Raw genomic sequence first — 19,347 nt, 5'->3', positions numbered from 1 at the left:
AACATTCCTGAGAATTTATGAATCATATTTAGTCATTTTATGTTTAGGAACAAGTGAACTTGAGAACAAGGCTCAGTGCTTCTGATAGAGGTAGCAAACCCAAGGTTAACCTTCAGCTTGAGTTTCCTTCGTCATCATTTTTCAATTACTGGAGGGTAGCTTCACATTAGACGCCTAAATCTAATAAAAAGAAAACGGAAGGCACACCTTAAAGTTATATAAGATGCTAGATTTGACATTTTACCTTTCTGATCTGGCCTGAGGTCTTCTTTTTTTTCCCTTTTCTTTTAAGTTTCAGTGATGCCAAAGAGAATTCATGTGGCTAGGTCAGGGGTGGGCAATTCCAGGCCTCGAGGGCCGGTGTCCTGCAGGTTTTAGATCTCACCTTGGGTCAACACACCTGAATCACATAATTAGTTCATTACCAGGACTCTTCAGGACATGTTGAGGAGCTAATTTAGCCATTTAAATCAGCTGTGTTGGTTCAAGGACACGTCTAAAACCTGCAGGGAGACCGGCCCTCGAGGCCTGGAGTTGCCCACCCCTGGGCTAGGTGCTGCACCGATTCCTTTTGATGGAGAGATCATTAGTCCAGAAGTTCAACAACTGATGTTGAACTAATGTTGAAACTTACATTTGTCCCATTTTCACTTCTGCTTTTCATAACCAACATTCATAACCGGAGACAAAATGCTTCCTTATTCATCTTATGTTACTGTTAATTACAAATAAACATTTATGAATCTGGAAAAATACAGCCTCGATCAGTTGCCAGTTAAATAAAGCTAAATTTGCTGACTGACAATACACAAATCTCTCTGCTACTGAAGCATCTGCCTCCTTTAGAGATACTGTAGTCATGCTGAGCCTGGTCTGTGTACTGTATATTGTGATTGCCAGTTCAGAAAAACAAGAGCAACTGGTGGAAATAAGTTTGGTATAATACCACCTGCTGTACTTTATATGATCCACCAACCTGTCTGCCCAGAAACAACAGATCAATGGGGATGCCACAACATCTACCCAGAGACCTTTGTGTCACACCTGAAACTGAAATGGTAAGTTCTGTTCTGAGCAAGCATGAAAGCAAATCTTTTTTTTCAGTGTAGTTTTATTCACTTTCAATTTTTGTTAAATGGTTCAACCTTTGTTCAGTCATTATGACATTAGTCTAATCCCAAACACAGAGAAGACTCACATCTACTAAAATCTGTGAACGGTCATATCTCACTGAACAACTACAGTGCAAGCCCAACTGTGTCTACTGTCTACTGGCTTTGTGTCTGTTTACATATTACATGCAAATTAATGAGTGTTCTCTTTGACTCCAGAAAAAAAAAAGAAAAGCCTACTGTAAATCTGTACCTAGCTGCCAAAAATGACAACCTTTGTTTGCTCACCTGATTTTGAGCTCAGAGCGAGTTGTGAGGTTGGAAGAAAGCTGCTGGATGAGAGAAAGCAGCACGGGCTGGCTTAGAGAGCAGGGGTGCTGTCCGAACACCTGCTGAGAGTCGATGGTCTCACACACATACAAGACCAAATTCAGATCAGTCGCTGACAGAGCCTGTAGAGTAAACCAAGAGAGGGGGGGGTTACCAATTTAACCACTTATATAAATATTTGCACCTGAATTTAAGTTTAAGTATCTCTTTCCATACAATAAGCCTCTTAAGGAAAGGTGCACTCCATCAACAAGCAAGTTATTAATGCAACATTTCAGTGTCAGTCCCATCCTGACTTTGAAAGCTGGATTGAGAATAGGTAACAATGGGCCGATCAATTCAATTCTATGTCTTCTGTGAAGGTTCTCAATCATCCAGGTCATCGTAGTCTGCGCCTGGACTTCTTTAAGTTTCAATTCTACGTCATTTTCCGTTTCCAAAACATGAGATCCTCAAAAGTTGTGAGCAAGAGATCTAACATAATATGAAGGAAGCCAACAATCAAGGATGAGCAGTTTGGAGGTACTTTGCACCAGCTACATGAAATGAGATGGCATGACCAAGCTCAGACAAAGCTTTCCATGCTAAAATTGAATATTAATTCCGACCACAAAAACTACTAGATGTGTTTATAACACAAAATCTTTTAAACATTGCAGAAAATTAGTAATTTTAAATAGTATGTAAGCTTAGACGGGGTAGTTTTTCAGCTTAAAAGTAGAGGGGAAACGTGTTTTACCACAATTCATAGCATTTTCACATACAAAGTCACTTAGGAGCAAATACAAGCATAATGAATGCCTGCAGCACAACTAATGCACTGGTGGGGTTTGCAAGTGGGACTGAAGTGTAGTTGCAGGATAATGGCTTTCTCGGCCCTGGTGGACATACATGCATATGAGAGTTACAGTGAGTTGTATGCAGTTGCCTGCATTAATTAGTAGTTGGAAAACAGCTCAGCTGCAGAGGAAGCTGCAGTGCAACCTTTAAGCCTGGTTACATCAGTATGTGCGTGTTACCTGCTGGAAAGCCTGATTGAGTTGGCCCTGCTGGAGGAGCTGCAGGATGTTCGTCTGCTGTGTCTGGTAGTCTAAATGTGCTGTGGGAACTGGTGTGCCGGCCGCCGACCTCATTGCCTGCATGATGCTGGAGGTGACCACTGCCTGCTGCTCCTTCATCGCTAGGCTCACCTCACCTTTGACAATCCGCTGCACATGGCTAAGAATAGACTCCTGCAAGCTGAGCAGGGAAAAGAAGGACAGTTATCCTCCAAGTTGCATGAATCTTAAACAAATACGCTGCAGTCTATTTTTGTGCTTTGGGGAAAATCCTTGCCCTTAACCTACAAGATATTGGCTTAAAAACTGACTCTGCACAGTTTGGCGTTGTCATTTCCTTTTCAAGAGTTTTAATGGGCCAGCTATTTTCTCTCTGCTCTGCTCCTGACAATCTATAAACTCTAGAGGCCTTGAAATTAATTGCAGGGGGAACAAGAGACCTGATCGAATTGATGTTCTTACATTAGCCCCAGGATTAAGCTTTGCTTGTTTTTACTCTCCAATCTATTACATACCTGCTCAATATGCAGTAAGTAAAGCCATAGTGGTACATAGGTATTTGCTGATATGCGTAGCTGAAGTTCAAAATGTCCACTTGGAATGTAAGTCAATGCTGCAAGATCAATAAATGTGAATAACATCACTCAACAACAGGACTGTTTAAATACTGATTTGCAAGACCATCTTTTTTTTAATGCTGTAACTGAAGTAAAAGAATAATCAAGTGTTAAGTGACAAACTAGAAAAGTAAAAGGTAAAGTAAACAGTTTTGGGAAGATTCATTTACTTTTTTTATGTGGGAAAAAAGTTTCACTTTTCTAGTCACACACGGCTCACACAGTGGTAAACAAGGAACAGCTCAGTTACATACTTTCCCACCATCATCTGGATCTGATGCTGGACTTCAGCCCGGACGTTAGCTGTGATGTTGTTGCCCAGCTGATCAGTGGAGCTCTGGAAGTTGTCGATCATCTGCTGGAGCTGGCCAATCATGGGGTCTCGTGTATCCTGGTCTCTCTGCTTTCTGTTCTTCATATGAGTCTCAAGCTGCTGGATGTCTACAAAGATGAAAGTCAAGAGTATAATCTCTCATCCCGCAAGCAAACACATCTTAAATACTGTCACAACTCTAGCGAGCAACATTTTTCATAATAATATTAAATGAGTCAGTGCAACATGAAAAGGCTCTCTTACTTGCTTCCACTGGCTCATTTTATTTGGAGCTAGTTTGCTGAGATGCAAGTGTTGTGTGCAGATGTCAACCTACATGTGACTGCTAGAATGACTAGTGCGGGAGGATTACAGCATTATGTATCAATAATTATTATACATTTGATGTTATTGCACCATTTTAAACGAGTAACATTTGGGCATTAAAACACTGCTGAAGGCAGATAACACAGCAGTGCAGATGTTAGTGCAGCAATCACAAAAAAGCGCGTCAATTGCCACTTTCACAGTTACGACAGCCTGGCAACTATTTGAGGAAGACCCACTTTTTTTTCCACTTGTAGTTCTCAGAAGTCTCTTTCTGGTATGGAGTAGGTATACTTTCTCGGGATAGGTAGAGATGTTAACATTTGGGAAACATATTTATTAATATTAGCTTTAAATGGAGGAAAACCATGTGCGAATTCAAGTGAACAGTGAAGTACAGCATTTTCTTTTCTTACTGAGTTAACTAGCCACTGGTGAGCTATGAAATCACTTAAGAGTTTCTATTAGCAGTATGAATTGGTGGGGGGGAGGCTGGAAGGTTATGTAGTTACCTGGGGACCTTACAGCAGTTACTTAACAGGTAGTCCCCAGAACTACTTGGCACCAAAGCAGGTAATATTTACAAAGCAAACCTTGGATTAATTTTAAATTAGAGGAGCGGAACTGTGGCCTCTCTATGCACATTATAAATTTTAAAAAGATCAGGTTGCAGCTTCCAAGAGTGGGCGTGAGCGCAATCTCAGAATAAGCAGACTGCTTTTCAGCACATCAGCGGACTGGCTGGGTCTGTAAAGGCATCAGTACAAAAGTTGTCCCTGAGATCTTTCAGTGAGACACTTACTTAATTAGACTTCCACATACAGCTCCTTATTTCAGAGCTAGACACTGAGAACATTCAATGTGAAGAAAGCAATAATGCTAAGTATCCAAATAAGGACATCAGCCATTGTAAGCCATCGGGATGCCTTTAAGAGAGCGTCCAGAAACTTTAAAGCAACTGTACATCTAATGATAAATGTTTAAGTGCACCTAGACAACAAGTCCTTCAGTGGATCATTACATAGCTTGATATTTGTATGGTGTTTTGTACAAGTTTATCATCGTCCTTCATTTCCTTACATTCTTGTGTGCCTTGTTTGAAGCTGTCATTGATTTGCTGAAACATGGACTGGCAGCCTCTTTCAAAAACAGGAAGCACAATGCTCTGGAAGGCATCTTTATATGCTGCCTGGATGGGGCCCTGCATCGCCTCTGCTGCTGCTCGACCAATCGCATCCGTTGTGTTCTGGTGAACAAGAGGCAGGGAGAATAGGTTGATGTAGAAAATACACAGTGAATAATCCTAAAAGGCCCATCCTGCACAGCAGTGAGGAAAAAAATACAGACAAGTGGTAAAGTAAGGCAGTCACCTACCTTCGATTTCACCACTTTGCCAACATTGTCCTTCAGGGTGACCTCCACAGCGGTCAGTTTAGCAGCAATTGTGTTGTTCAGCTGGCCTGTCACTGGCTCCAAAGTCTTAGAGATTGCTAGAGAGGGAAAAAGACAGATTAGCAGGAACCCCTCTATAATTAGGCAGTGATCGAGGCTGGAGGCAAAGAAAGACAGGAACATCTCATCCTCGAATACGAGGGCAGGAGAGGCGAGGCAGGAACACATCTCTCAAGAGACTGCTTAATTTTGTGTCTCAGTCCAACACACCTCAGCTGCCTTTGCTATATTTAACATTACTTACGCCTCAAGATGAGCTCAAGCATTAAATAACACAGTAATTTATTGATGTACAACCTGGTGTGCACTCAGAGCTTGGCTTTTTTGTCAGAGCTGGAAAAAACAAAACAAAATGCAGCTTCACAGAAATTGTAGCCTTTGTTAATAACTGCTATATCCATATTTATATTCATCAGTGATTTGTAGTGTTAACCTCATGATATTTGGTTATTAGCAAGGAAAAATACGAGCTATTCTGTTCATAAACCATTTGCTCTTCTTTGATCAAAATGCCAATAGATCAAAATAGGTGAAAGTAAATAAATTTCAACTTCTTAAAACTTTAAGCTTACAAGACAAGTTAGCTGAACCACAACATCTGTGCAACTTAGATTATACACACTGCGGGAAAAAACACCTTAAGTATTATTAAATATACCTACAATAAACATTTGCATATCAATAACAGAAAGACTTGATAAGAGTCCCCAGAGGGTGGGACAGGGGTTTAACTAAGTTTGCAGCATTTGCAGACTGGACATGTTTTAGTACATAAAGATCTTCCTGCTCCTCAACTTACAAACATTAAAATGGCTCAATACCACCATCATCTGGAAAGAGAAGTGACTGATCTAACGATTGCCTGGTGAATCTATTTAGTCTGACTCAGACTGTGTTATCGGTTTTCAATGTTGCTGTTAGAGACAATTGTAGGTCTAAGGAGGTTGGAGGGGGAAAGGGTCTGGACGTCTTTAATTTCTTGAAGACGCTTCCCTTCTCACCCGAGAAGCTTCTTCAGTTCTAAGAGCAATTGGTGGAGAGTCCCAGATGGACCAGTTGCTCTTGCAACTGAAGAAGCTTCTCAGATGCGAAGTTAAACATCTTCAGAAAATCCAGATGATTTTTCCTTCCAAGCTCCTTAGACTACAATGACCTGGATGTCCAAGAACCTTCACAGACATAATTGTAGGTATACAACAATAATTAACATCCCATTTGAACAGACATCTGACACTTAAAAGTAAACATCTGTACAATTTAAAAGAAATGAAAAACATTAAAAAAAAAAAAAAAATCATGAGAAACACCTTAAAAATGTGTTATCAATACAATTTTTTTCCTCATCACTACTAGATATCAAAGAGATAGTACTCCCCCATACATATGAACAGGAAACATTTGATGTATTTATTGCCTTTATGTGACCTTTTTAAATGTGTGAATCTCAGTGATGCTTAGCAGTGAATGGCACCCATCATGCTCTGGGAGTGTGTTTGGTGTTTTCTTACTTTGTGGGACTGTTTTCTTCATTTCGTCCCGAAGCACTTTGTCCATTCTGTTGGTCAAAGCTGAGCTGAGGGCATGGCTGAGATGCTGGCTGAGTTGTTCCTGAAGCTGCTGCTGATGATTCTGACTCTCTGCCAGAACTCGCTCAAGTCTGCGGTCTGAGGTGAAGACAGGTCAAGGCTCACAAGAATATGATTGTAGCCGGCTCATTACTAAAAATGCAAGCATCCTGTAATGATAACGATTTCAAAGATGTGGCTAAAAGACATTTAAATCTTTGCACAGTCACAGCTGTTCACTCAGCCTTTGGTATAAAATTTTTCTCAAAACATCTCTTTTGGAAACATAATTTTAAAAAACCAAAAACAACAATCATGAGTGCGTGAGAGATTACTGAAGGATACGTTCTTGCTCCTGGTGATTTGTCAGGACATGTTCCACCTGAGCCATAATGGAGCTCTGCATGGTTTCAATCTGTCCCCGCAGTTCAGTTAACTCCCTCTGCTGGCTACGCAACAGCATCATCAACTCGTCCTGTACTTCTGCATTAAACTTTTAAAGATGAGGAGAAAAGCTGAATTAAAAGAATCCAAGAATGAGAAACCAAAGAGCTGCTGAAACAAACAACACGTTATCAAATAATAATAATTTACAAGACATTATCAGTAACAATCAACTCTCTAAAATTTAAAATAAAATAAAATAATGCACTTACTGCACATAAAAGGCATGACACATCTAACCAACATAAAAAAGGGAATTTTTCTTTTAGGAATTTACCTGACCAGAATCCATTTGCCTGGACTGTGATGACTCACTGTAAAGACGAGAAACAATGTTTAACTAAGTACTCGATACTACTTATAGCACACTTAATAAAAATCTATTTGTTTCATTTACCTAAACTAATTATTTTCTGACGTTTATTCCTTTTAAGAACTTTATTATAAAATAATATTTGGCTTAAATCAAATGCAATAATGCTAATAATGCAATAATGCTACACAAACGGACGTGACGTGTAGCTGCCAAAAGTTTGATCTGTTGTCCCCCATACCACATTTTGACTGGCTCTGGTTTACTAATTCAGCATTTGAGCCCCTCACTAAAAAGTGTGGCCTAAAGAAATGTGCTGATCTATGAAAACATCCCTACCAAAACCCCAAAATGAATGTAAGTCATAAATCAATTAACAGTAACAGCTTTAATAGCTTCTGGGATAAAAAAGGGAATACACAGACTACAAGATCATGTCTACAAATTTTAGTTGTCCACTGAATCTTACTATGTTTACTTAAGTGAGGGAGTTAGATAAACTGTATTCAAAAATTTTCTGGCTCTCCTGTGACATATGTGACGCAGATGTAAATACAGTGGGGCAAAAAAGTATTTAGTCAGCCACCAATTGTGCAAGTTCCCCCACTTAAAATGATGACAGAGGTCAGTAATTTGCACCAGAGGTACACTTCAACTGTGAGAGACAGAATGTGAAAAAAAAATCCATGAATTCACATGGTAGGATTTGTAAAGAATTTATTCGTAAATCAGGGTGGAAAATAAGTATTTGGTCAATAACAAAAATACAACTCAATACTTTGTAACATAACCTTTGTTGGCAATAACAGAGGTCAAACGTTTACTATAGGTCTTTACCAGGTTTGCACACACAGTAGCTGGTATTTTGGCCCATTCCTCCATGCAGATCTTCTCAAGAGCAGTGATGTTTTGGGGCTGTCGCCGAGCAACACGGACTTTCAACTCCCGCCACAGATTTTCTATGGGGTTGAGGTCTGGAGACTGGCTAGGCCACTCCAGGACTTTCAAATGCTTCTTACGGAGCCACTCCTTTGTTGCCCGGGCGGTGTGTTTTGGATCATTGTCATGTTGGAAGACCCAGCCTCGTTTCATCTTCAAAGTTCTCACTGATGGAAGGAGGTTTTGGCTCAAAATCTCACGATACTTGGCCCCATTCATTCTGTCCTTAACACGGATCAGTCGTCCTGTCCCCTTGGCAGAAAAACAGCCCCATAGCATGATGTTTCCACCCCCATGCTTCACAGTAGGTATGGTGTTCTTGGGATGCAACTCAGTATTCTTCTTCCTCCAAACACGACGAGTTGAGTTTATACCAAAAAGTTCTACTTTGGTTTCATCTGACCACATGACATTCTCCCAATCCTCTGCTGTATCATCCATGTGCTCTCTGGCAAACTTCAGACGGGCCTGGACATGCACTGGCTTCAGCAGCGGAACACGTCTGGCACTGCGGGATTTGATTCCCTGCCGTTGTAGTGTGTTACTGATGGTGACCTTTGTTACTTTGGTCCCAGCTCTCTGCAGGTCATTCACCAGGTCCCCCCGTGTGGTTCTGGGATCTTTGCTCACCGTTCTCATGATCATTTTGACCCCACGGGATGAGATCTTGCGTGGAGCCCCAGATCGAGGGAGATTATCAGTGGTCTTGTATGTCTTCCATTTTCTGATGATTGCTCCCACAGTTGATTTTTTCACACCAAGCTGCTTGCCTATTGTAGATTCACTCTTTCCAGTCTGGTGCAGGTCTACAATTCTTTTCCTGGTGTCCTTCGAAAGCTCTTTGGTCTTGGCCATGGCGGAGTTTGGAGTCTGACTGGTTGAGGCTGTGGACAGGTGTCTTTTATACAGATGATGAGGTCAAACAGGTGCCATTCATACAGGTAACGAGTGGGGGACAGAAAAGCTTCTTACAGAAGACGTTACAGGTCTGTGAGAGCCAGGGATTTTCCTTGTTTGAGGTGACCAAATACTTATTTTCCACCCTGATTTACGAATAAATTCTTTACAAATCCTACCATGTGAATTCATGGATTTTTTTTTCACATTCTGTCTCTCACAGTTGAAGTGTACCTCTGGTGCAAATTACTGACCTCTGTCATCATTTTAAGTGGGGGAACTTGCACAATCGGTGGCTGACTAAATACTTTTTTGCCCCACTGTATGTGTGCGTGTGAAATTTAGCTTTAAACCCTGTTGATCTGTGCTCTGAATCTGTACGGATTTTAAGATATATGGAGATTATTTTTAGATTAATGCTTCCAAACTGATGATTCTGTTAAAGCCATTAGCTGACTACAGATGTGTGAAAGGTGTTCATAGTGAGACTAAACCCATTAGTCCTCTGATTTGATGCTGGGACGATTGAGCCATTTCCTATTTCCATATATACCTCATGAAGGTCAAACAAAGTGAAGTGTTTTAATTTCACCAAACTATGATCGAAAAGGAAGATAGTTTGCAGAGGCGCCATCTAATTACTTACTAATCTAAGGGTTCTCTTCGCTGTCGTCCTTTTTATTAGTTTCTGAAAACAGCAACATCTTGATGCTCAAAGTATAAACAAACCTGTCGTCTTTCTTGATCTTTCTCTTTGGCTTTGGCGATCCTCGTGGTGAGGTTTTCCAATCATTCACCGGTAGTCTATGTGAAGATCGAGAACCACAGTTTCCAGAGGATGACGCCAGACTTGCCACCTCATCATCAGGGTCACTGAGTCACACACAACACAGAAATGTAGACAGTAAGTCAGCTGCGGTAGCCTCTAAAGCAGAGTTTAGACCACATGTGGAATCAGCTGAAAAAAAGTCAATAAAATCAAACCATTGCTGCACCTTGAATGTGCAGCTCTTTATCATGAGTTTGTTGCTCACGATAAAGTCCATTCTATTGCCTGTTTCATTTGCATAAACAAATAGATGGTGGGTTAATGTACGTTACCTCTGCTCGGCTCCAGCGTCCTGACTGTCATTCTGTGGCAGGTGATATGAGCGTCGATGGTAAGGTGAGCTCAAGTGTCTGTCCTGTGACTCCTCTCTTGAACTGCAGCAGGCATATGAGACAAACACACCAATACTTAAATTAAAAAATAAATAAATAAATAAAAATCTTCACAATGCCGTTTTCATTGCAACATAGCATGACAACCTGATGTGTACGTGAAACTACCTGAACAAAAACCAGCTGAATGTTTTATACACAGAGGCTTGTGAAATGTTTCACACAGGATGGGGGTTCAAGTATTTATATGTTAGATTACACACCAGTCAACAAGTCCGTTGTCCCTGAGACTGTTCCTGGTTTCTCTGGTGATATCTGGGGCAGCTGGCCAAGGTGTGTGGCTAACGTTGCCATCTGAGGACCCTCCTCCTATCACAGGATTTTCCTGTGATAGCGCATTCTCAAGCAGAGATGGTGTGTGACTCAGTCTGGACTCAGACTCTGCTGCCCCACCCACAGGCCCTTCTGCACCTCCAAGTTCAAGGGCCAACAAGCTGTAACAAAATATATATTGGCTTATGTAATTTAGAGAGCATTTCTGGACTGGGAAAATAAAATAAAGTAAATATAAAGACAACACAAACGTACATACATTAAAACAAGAAAGTGAAATGAAACTGCAGAATCAGAATCAACAGTAATTATGGTTATGTAAGGTTATGGTTATGGAATAAGCAAGCTGTCAAACTGGTGACATGTACAATGTTTTCACATTACAAACACATTAGCATTTACCATATCGCTTGCACAGTGATTTTAACTTTGACATTATTACCATTGAAACAAAAAGAAAGAGCTGAGGTTGCGTTGCACAAATGATAACACTTAAGTGGATTCAAAATAGTTTTAAATGTTTCCACAACTTTTTGTCTCTGTAGCATTACGACATCCACACAGCTCTGACTCCACTGACATATAACCAAAGCTAATCTAACATTACGCACAGTAGCCAATCAATGCCCTAACTAAAACATTTCTTGTAGTATAATAAATGCCATTAAAAAATAAAAGCAGGGTTGCACAGATGCAGGCAGTGCAGAAACATCCCCCTGCAGCCAACGACAGAACATTTAGCATCTGCTGCAGGGAGCGGCCCTAGTGAGGAAATAGAACTGGTCGGGGGCTGCTTATATCTGAATTTGATGTCACAAATGGCTGCAAACATGAGTGGCTCATTGAGAGAAATTGTAGGATTCATGTGGAAAAGAAAATATACAAGGAGATTGTCTTTTCTCACACCCTGTGCTCAAAAACGGTGAGGAAGATGGTTTTACATAATATGCTACTACCCTAATCAAATGGAGTAGTAAACATAAAAGTGTCAAACTTTAGTTTAAGTGGATCATAAAATCTCAACACTATAATTTCTGCATGCTTTTTAATACTCCTAATCGCTTTTTAATTTACATACCCGCTGTTGTTGGCTGAGCGCGGTGAGGTTAACAAGTGCAGTGCAGAGGCGGCAGAGGCCATGCTGTCTGTCTGGAGGGCAGAAAGAGGTAAGGGATCCAAGCTGGACACTAGTCCACGCTGAAGCTGCAGGGTCTGAGAGGCGATCTCTGGCATGTCCTGGGACATGGCTGTGGATGCTGAGGAGATGACGTCAGGGGAGCGGGCTCTAGTTGGAGATGCCAAAGGTGGCAGGAGTGGAGGATCTAGAACCTGAGAGCTGTCGAGTACCAGAGGACTACTAGGGGTTGCCAAAGCCTGGATATGAAGAATAAGAGTTTATTAAAATAAGTCATGTCATGAAGAAGGAAGGTTGGTTGAAGAAGGAGAGTGGTTTAGATCATACCTGCAGACTCTCGAGTCCGGGCAGTAGCACAGTGGAAGCAGCTCTTGGGCTGCTGGTGGAGGCAGAGAGTGCCAGCCCAGTACTGCTGTTGTCAGCCCTGTTAGGACTCTGACTTGCATCCTCCATAGCTCTGAAAAACAAGCATACATATTCCCAAATGTAACCAAAACAGTGGGGAATTATTTGTATTCAGTTGTTAGAGATAAATGGAGTCTTTAAAGTAAACAAAAGATAACAGGGGCTTATTTTTATAATTAACAACTGGAGATTGAGGAAAAACAACCCAAAATCATTTGTCTTCATCCCTGGCTTATTTGAAATAAGTACAAATCTAAAAACCCCACATCCTGGTAAACATAATCTGTAAGAACAGCATTCACCAACCCAAACTGCATGTTATAAGGACACAGATGATAAAATATCATTTGTGATATCATCTTCACACTTTCATATACTAAAATTTTCAGTTTTCAAATGAATATATAGAATATATTCTTAATTCCATACCTGTTCGTTGAGTCAGAGTTGCTGCTTAGAGCTGTCACAATGGTCAGACTGCTGGCACTGCTCCCCGGAGATGCTGGTACCTGAAAGGATGACAAAAAGATGATCTTCAGGCAGCAAATATGATAGAAGGTTTGGATAATCACTGTTCAGTGTTTATAAATCGGTTAAACTGAAGCACATCGCAGATAAGTGGGGTGTCTCACATCTCAACCCTGTTCGCAATGATTATATTTATCCAATATTTTATTGACTTTATTCAACTGGGACTGTGGAAGGCTGGGAGACGGTGGAGGGGTGTCCCTTGACTGGGTAACTGGTCCATCAAGGGGCTAACACAGTGTAACATTCAAACCTACAGCTAATTTGGACTCACCAACATGCATATCTTGAGACTATGGAAGAAAACCAGAGCATCCATAAAAGCAAAGAGCTAATAAGGAACAATTTGTCCTTTTGTATGTTATCAGCTTTTCTTTCAGTGCATAACTAGTCCTATTTAGTTTGCACTAGTGTGTATTAACAGGGTGTTGAGTGCTGTTGCCTGCTATAGACCAATATGTGGGCGAAGGTGCTATTCACTGTGTCACAAATCAAAAGAAGACACATGGTGTTCATTTGCTGAAGCTGTAACGGTTTTGGTCGTTCTGTAAACTTCAGAATTTTTTTAGACTCATCAATTTTCTTCTCATAAATCTACACAGAATATTTATAAAGAATGAACAAATACAAGCTTTTTTAATACAATTTAACATAACTAATCTATATTACAAAACTTGCAATTAATATCCAATGCCCAAAGATGTTTATCAATTGTCTTTGAGATGGTTCCTCAAACTGACTGGAACCCACTGGTACCTAACTACATTCAACACCTATGAGTTTAAAACTTATAGCTCACAGAACCAAGCTGTGTGGTTGAGAACAAAAGTGTGTCAGGGCAAAGACCCAAGAAGATTTGCTGTTGTCATTGCTGCCAAAGGTGCTTTAATCAATTATGAAGTGAAAGGTTTTAATACATTTCACTTCATAAAAATGAATTGAAAGGTATTAATTTGCAATACTACTTTTGCAAATGTAATACTTAAATAAACATTTTTTGTATCTTGTGGAGTATTAGGTCTAGTTAGATGAGGTAAAAAGAATGGAAAAGGTTTGAAAACTTTGAAAGGATAAGTTCATACTGAAGTGCTCGGTGTCATGAAGGCATCAGGAGTCATCAGCTTGGGCATCACTCCGCTGCCGGTGCCCGAATTTGACAGGAAGTCTGAGGGAGCAGGAAGTGATGGGATCTTTCTTAGATCAGTCTGTGAGCCACTTCCTGAATCCTTGTCAGAGCTTTGATCAGTGAGATGGTCTGAAAACCCAGCTGGAGACATAAAAAGTAAAATTACTTCCATTTTGTGGCAGAATGTGATCTAAAATAAATAATTTTTAAATGATGTATAAGCAGATATAAATAAATTTGATTTCAAAACTAAAGTAAATTATTTATGAGAGAAGACTAGAGGTGGACCAAATGTGGAGTAATCATACAAGTTGCCTTATTTTCATTGAATTCGTCCTTCTCAGCATAAATACTAAATCCTGTCAGTTAAAGAAACTGCTATCTTACCCAGACCATCCTGAGAATCTGAATGAGGAAGGAAGGCCGCAGAGTTGGAACCTGCATTGGGCTGAAACCAAATCTGAACATCCTGCAAACTCCTGCAAACATATAAATGTAGAGACATTAAACAAAATTAATAATAATTACTGATCTGCCATGTGTAAAACAAGCAGCAAGCTGCCTCTGCATTGACGACTATAGTATCTTTACTCCAAATAGAAAATAGCACACTTGTCAGTCTTTTGTCTGGGTTGACTGCTTTCAGAGGGTGCATGGGTACAGAGAGACGTGGTGTACAGCAGCGGTCCCCAACACCCGGGCCTCGGACCAGTACCGGGCCGCGAGAGTTGAGGCTCAGGTGTGAAATATATAGTTTTCAGGGTTTTTATCGGTTTTCAGCGTTATTTTGTTATCGTTTACTCGCTTTTCCTTGGTCTTTTCACGTGTGTTATGAATAAATTTTCTTTTTTTCGGTACCAGTACTAGTTTTATTTTGTTGTATTTATCCGCGACACCTTAAAGGCCGTCCATGAAAATATTGTCGGGCATAAACTGGTCCGTGGCGCAAAAAAGGTTGGGGACCGCTGGTGTACACCACTGTTTTAACAAAGAACAATTACACGCTATATGTCCTGTCCTTCTACAGAAGCTTTCCTGTACAGTAGATTTTTCCACAGCACCCACCCAGTGTTGGAAAAAAATGTCAGCTCCAACACAAGAGACTGACACTAGTCACCAAGTACACAATAAGTGTGCACATCTGCAAGCAATTCCATGGAAGTATACGGAGCTTGCTGACTGGATGAAAGGCTCCTTTACAGAAGAAATCCAATAAACTTGGCTGACAGCAGAATTATGAATATGTTAAATGTGTGCATCATCACTGACTGCCTGTAAACCAAGATGTCCTTTGGAAACTGTTAAAGCGTTAAGTTAAAGTGACACAATCTTAACACTTTTCACAAAAAAAAGGAAGAAAAGAAGAAAACTCACTTGGTGTGGACACAGTAGAGTTTAATCTGGATTCCAGATTTGGACTCTGTGGGTCCTTGAGTGCCCTCTGGAAAAGATACACATGAAAAACATGTGGCATTAATGAGGAACAAACATATTTAATTTCAACTTTGAAGATGGCTTAAAGCAAAAAAAACAATTCCAATGTGTGTGTGCACATGTCTATGCACATGCATGTGTCTATGTACCTGTTGTCATGCTTTCACTCTCCTCCTCTGCAGGAAGGACCTCAGTGTGCCGCAATCGACACTGGGTAACATCACGTACCCCAAAGCTGAGCACGGGGTGGGTCAGCAGGAACTCTGACACAGCTGTGAAATTTGCCTTTCCTTTCTCCAAGTCCTGTCGCAGCTCCATCACATATAAAACCTGCAACATCAGCCAAGAATGAAACTAAGCTTAGGAGGAAGTGGTAACATAGGTAGCCAAGAAAGTGGCATTGTTCAGGGACTTTCACAAACAGAGCAGGTTTCCTTGTACACTTGATGCGTGGTCTTTGATCAGTGTGTCTAGAAAGGTAGTTAATTCAGGATTTGTATCTTTTGTATTGATGAAGCGTGCCAATTAATTTACACAAAGTAATAGAAAAGTGAGCACTTTAAAAGGGGGGTTGCACAATATGATTTCTCACAATGATTACTTGCTTAAAACCTATTTTAAAACATTTGTGCTAACCTTCCTTTGCACATCAGTGAGGATCAGATACTCAGCAGAGAGGTCCAGGCTGGCCTTGAGGCTTGGCAGAGTCGATGAGTTTAATGGATCAGGGGAGAACCTTTAAGAGAAAAGTACTGTGAAATTAGTATCTTTGTATGTTGTCCTTAAACAAATGGTTTCAGCTAAAATATCAACAACAGTCATCATCAAATGTCTTCAGTACGAGAATAATTTTACTTTGGGACTAGTAAAAACCCTTTTTGTGGGCCTTCCTGGCAGACATTTTTTTGCTTTTACAGAGCATTACTGTTAGACCAGGTTTGTACACCAAGGCCAACCAGCCAGTTACTGGTTTGGAATAATGTTTCCCTTAAGACGTGAGCTTTTTTTTGACCATGTCCTGATTTCTTTAAGGTGTACTGGAGGTGTGCTGAGGTACTGAGGGTGCAAGCAGGAAAAAAAAAAAGAACTCACAGTTGTTCATGTTACATTTACTAACTATTCTTATACATGCCTTCTGCCATCCCATGCTACATTTATAATAACGGTTGAGAAAAATATAAAATTACTAAAAACTAATTAGTGCTTTCAGCGTTAATTTTGTTATAATGACGTTAACGCCATGACTGCATTAACGCGGCAAATCTCCGTTAATGAGTTAATGCGGCTCCCCCCGTGCAAGGGGCTGCACGGCACTAACCGTGCGTTAACGAGCTAACATTAACATCATTTTAACAAAATTAATGCTGGCAACACTAAAAAAAATATTTCAAATAATAGACACCTGATGGTTTGTAAACAGGTCCAGGAAACAGTGCACCACATCTTCAACTCCTGGTTTTGGTCAGCTCCAGTTATCAGAAATCGCCAGAAAGGAACCCTGTAATGAAAAGTAAAAGGGGACAGAATTGGCAATGAGAAGAAGAAAGAGAGAGATGCACTTGAATAAAAACCCACTAGGACAGCCTGTGATAAATTTGCACTTTGAGTTTGTGTGTGCAGACTCACTCGGGATCCTGCCTCTTGTGGTTGTCACAGAAAAGAAGACAGGAGAGAGGACGTCCTCCATGAGGCCGCAATTCATGAAGACATCTATTTTTAAGGAAAAATGCAAAAGTGAATAAAGGGCAGAAGTGGGAAAAAAGTTGTAAACCATTTAAGAATTAATTAATTGGTTTGCTTACCTGGGTTTGTCTTGCCCGCCTTCTATGTATATCTGCCAGAACTTGATGTATCCATCATGGCTGGCTGTGGCTAACACGGTTCCATCTGGAGAGAGTGCGCCTTCGCTGACTCTCTGGACAAAGCAAAATTAAACAATGTTCATAGTCAATAATGCAACAATTCTCAGGAAATGTGAGACCTTAAGTACATTAGTTACAGACATTTTGTTGTACAAACCAAGACAATGAAATGTGTCATGTTTATTTCAAAGTTTTTCATATGAAAATGAAGTCCCACCTGGGTATGCCCCTTGACTGCGATGAGGCCCTCCTTTACGTCTGTGGCATCAACAGGCCAGCTGCTGTTGTTGGCTCTCAAGGCCTCCAGATCCCATACCTCAGCCTAGAAAAGGGGAAACAGTAAAATTAGAGATGAAACATTTCTGCTTTTACTGCAAGTGTTTTGTGTTTTAGCTGAGACACAGGATTGTATTGCTCTGTCAGCTAAAAATCAGTGAATGAACAACGACATCGTTATTCCTCTGTGGGCAACATCACACTACTTTTTAATGTATGTAAATCTATATATATTTATCAAATTTATAACAATGTCCTAGTGTAGACAACTAAGTACTCAAAGTTTTATTCTATTTCAAATTTCATTGGCTTTTCATCCAGCTCAGACAAACATATCTGTGTCAAACATTTATACCCTGTCTTCATGTAGAAGAGCCAAAGTTTGACTGGCATCATCCTGGTTCTCCTCATTGTCATCCTGGATGAATGGACACCAGATGAGGCGACGATGGGAATTCAGTGGAGTGTTTTCTGGCCGTCGGATATGAACTACTATCTGATCTCTATATAAAACATGGGTTAAGGAAAATGGGAGACAAGAATAGTTTTGGAATTCCTTCTGTAACTGTGACAAAAGCAGAGGTGAAGATCAGTGTAATCTTTAACTTGCTGGTTTAGAAGCAAACAGAGGTAACTAAGTAGTGAAGATACAGCCTTCATTGGCAGTATCCACACACACGCGTTCAGTTTCTCCTACATTCAGGATACAGTATCTTGTTGGCAGTGTAGGTGAGCTGCCAGACCATCAGGTTGCCCGCTTCATCTACACAACCTAACAGAGATGAATCAAGGTGGGCGAAAGCCAGATCTGTGACGGCCCCGGTGAATCCCTTCAGTAAGGAACGCTCACCAAACTCCAAACTGAGGACACGAACCATAGCATGGTTGTTGGCTCCTGAGGGGAAAAAATGCCCAAAGATAAACCAAGGAGCCTTTGTTATTACAGCATTGAATACACAGCAAATCCATTGAACAATGTTGTAAACAACCATAGTATAAATAAAAGTTTAATAAGTAGTATGAGCAACATTTTCAGCCCTTGGACTACAATGCATATTAATTCTGGTGGAACATATGAAACTGAACATGTCAACTGAGCCTTGAGATCAGACCATTCATAGTTTCCCATTATGCACTTACAGAACGTAACTGCATTTATGTAGCAACATGAATTATCAAAGAGCTGATTAGCTAAAACAAAATTTCTTTTTAAAAAAAATGATACAGAAAAGGACAAGAATTGTTTTTTTTGCACAGCAAAGGACATCCTTAGATCTGTCAGACCAGGGAGGGGGAAAAAAAATCCATCTTCAGTCTTTATGCTGTGAAAAATTTCTAAATTGTGTGTGCACACCACTCCCAGAAAAACCAAGAGTAGATTGGAAAGCAAAAAGAAAAACATGCAAGAAACAACATCGGGGATCAGCAACAGAGATCAATTACTTTAACCAGACCACAACCAGATCACTGTCAAGAAGTGTGGGTACAGGGAAGACTGATGCTGAGGAAACCATTTATAAGGACAAACAATTTGGCAGCTAAAATTAAATTTTAAAATGAACATGCACAGAAGGATTTTTGGAGATTTCGAGTGCATACTCCTTCATAGTACACCTTTACGCCTTCATAGGAATAAAGGTAGAAGGTCTGTTCAGTCAAACCACACAGAATATCGGATTGCTCTGAAAGTAAAGTTTGATATTCTGTCTGAAGTACAGTC

General features: G+C 40.4%; 1 protein-coding gene across 1 annotated transcript in view; it reads right to left on the bottom strand.

Annotated features, from left to right (window-relative positions):
* edc4 (enhancer of mRNA decapping 4) overlaps nt 1–19,347 on the bottom strand; it is a 29,180-nt gene that overhangs the window by 5,888 nt on the left and 3,945 nt on the right. The window contains exons 5-29 of the mRNA XM_085164681.1: nt 18,336–18,522; nt 17,983–18,130; nt 17,569–17,673; nt 17,292–17,404; nt 17,116–17,199; nt 16,892–16,987; nt 16,126–16,225; nt 15,639–15,819; nt 15,430–15,496; nt 14,443–14,534; nt 14,012–14,196; nt 12,831–12,910; nt 12,324–12,453; nt 11,940–12,235; nt 10,792–11,022; nt 10,469–10,570; nt 10,097–10,240; nt 7,496–7,532; nt 7,120–7,267; nt 6,718–6,873; nt 5,132–5,247; nt 4,838–5,003; nt 3,372–3,558; nt 2,462–2,681; nt 1,401–1,564 (exon numbers count right to left, since the gene is read on the bottom strand). Coding sequence (XP_085020807.1) covers nt 1,401–1,564; nt 2,462–2,681; nt 3,372–3,558; nt 4,838–5,003; nt 5,132–5,247; nt 6,718–6,873; nt 7,120–7,267; nt 7,496–7,532; nt 10,097–10,240; nt 10,469–10,570; nt 10,792–11,022; nt 11,940–12,235; nt 12,324–12,453; nt 12,831–12,910; nt 14,012–14,196; nt 14,443–14,534; nt 15,430–15,496; nt 15,639–15,819; nt 16,126–16,225; nt 16,892–16,987; nt 17,116–17,199; nt 17,292–17,404; nt 17,569–17,673; nt 17,983–18,130; nt 18,336–18,522 — 3,535 coding nt within the window. The remainder of the gene's footprint in view (nt 1–1,400; nt 1,565–2,461; nt 2,682–3,371; nt 3,559–4,837; nt 5,004–5,131; nt 5,248–6,717; nt 6,874–7,119; nt 7,268–7,495; nt 7,533–10,096; nt 10,241–10,468; nt 10,571–10,791; nt 11,023–11,939; nt 12,236–12,323; nt 12,454–12,830; nt 12,911–14,011; nt 14,197–14,442; nt 14,535–15,429; nt 15,497–15,638; nt 15,820–16,125; nt 16,226–16,891; nt 16,988–17,115; nt 17,200–17,291; nt 17,405–17,568; nt 17,674–17,982; nt 18,131–18,335; nt 18,523–19,347) is intronic.

This window comes from Neolamprologus multifasciatus, chromosome 7 (assembly GCF_963576455.1).
Source record: "Neolamprologus multifasciatus chromosome 7, fNeoMul1.2, whole genome shotgun sequence".
Classification (NCBI taxonomy): Eukaryota; Metazoa; Chordata; class Actinopteri; order Cichliformes; family Cichlidae; genus Neolamprologus; species Neolamprologus multifasciatus.
This window is presented reverse-complemented; position numbering and strand designations above follow the sequence as displayed.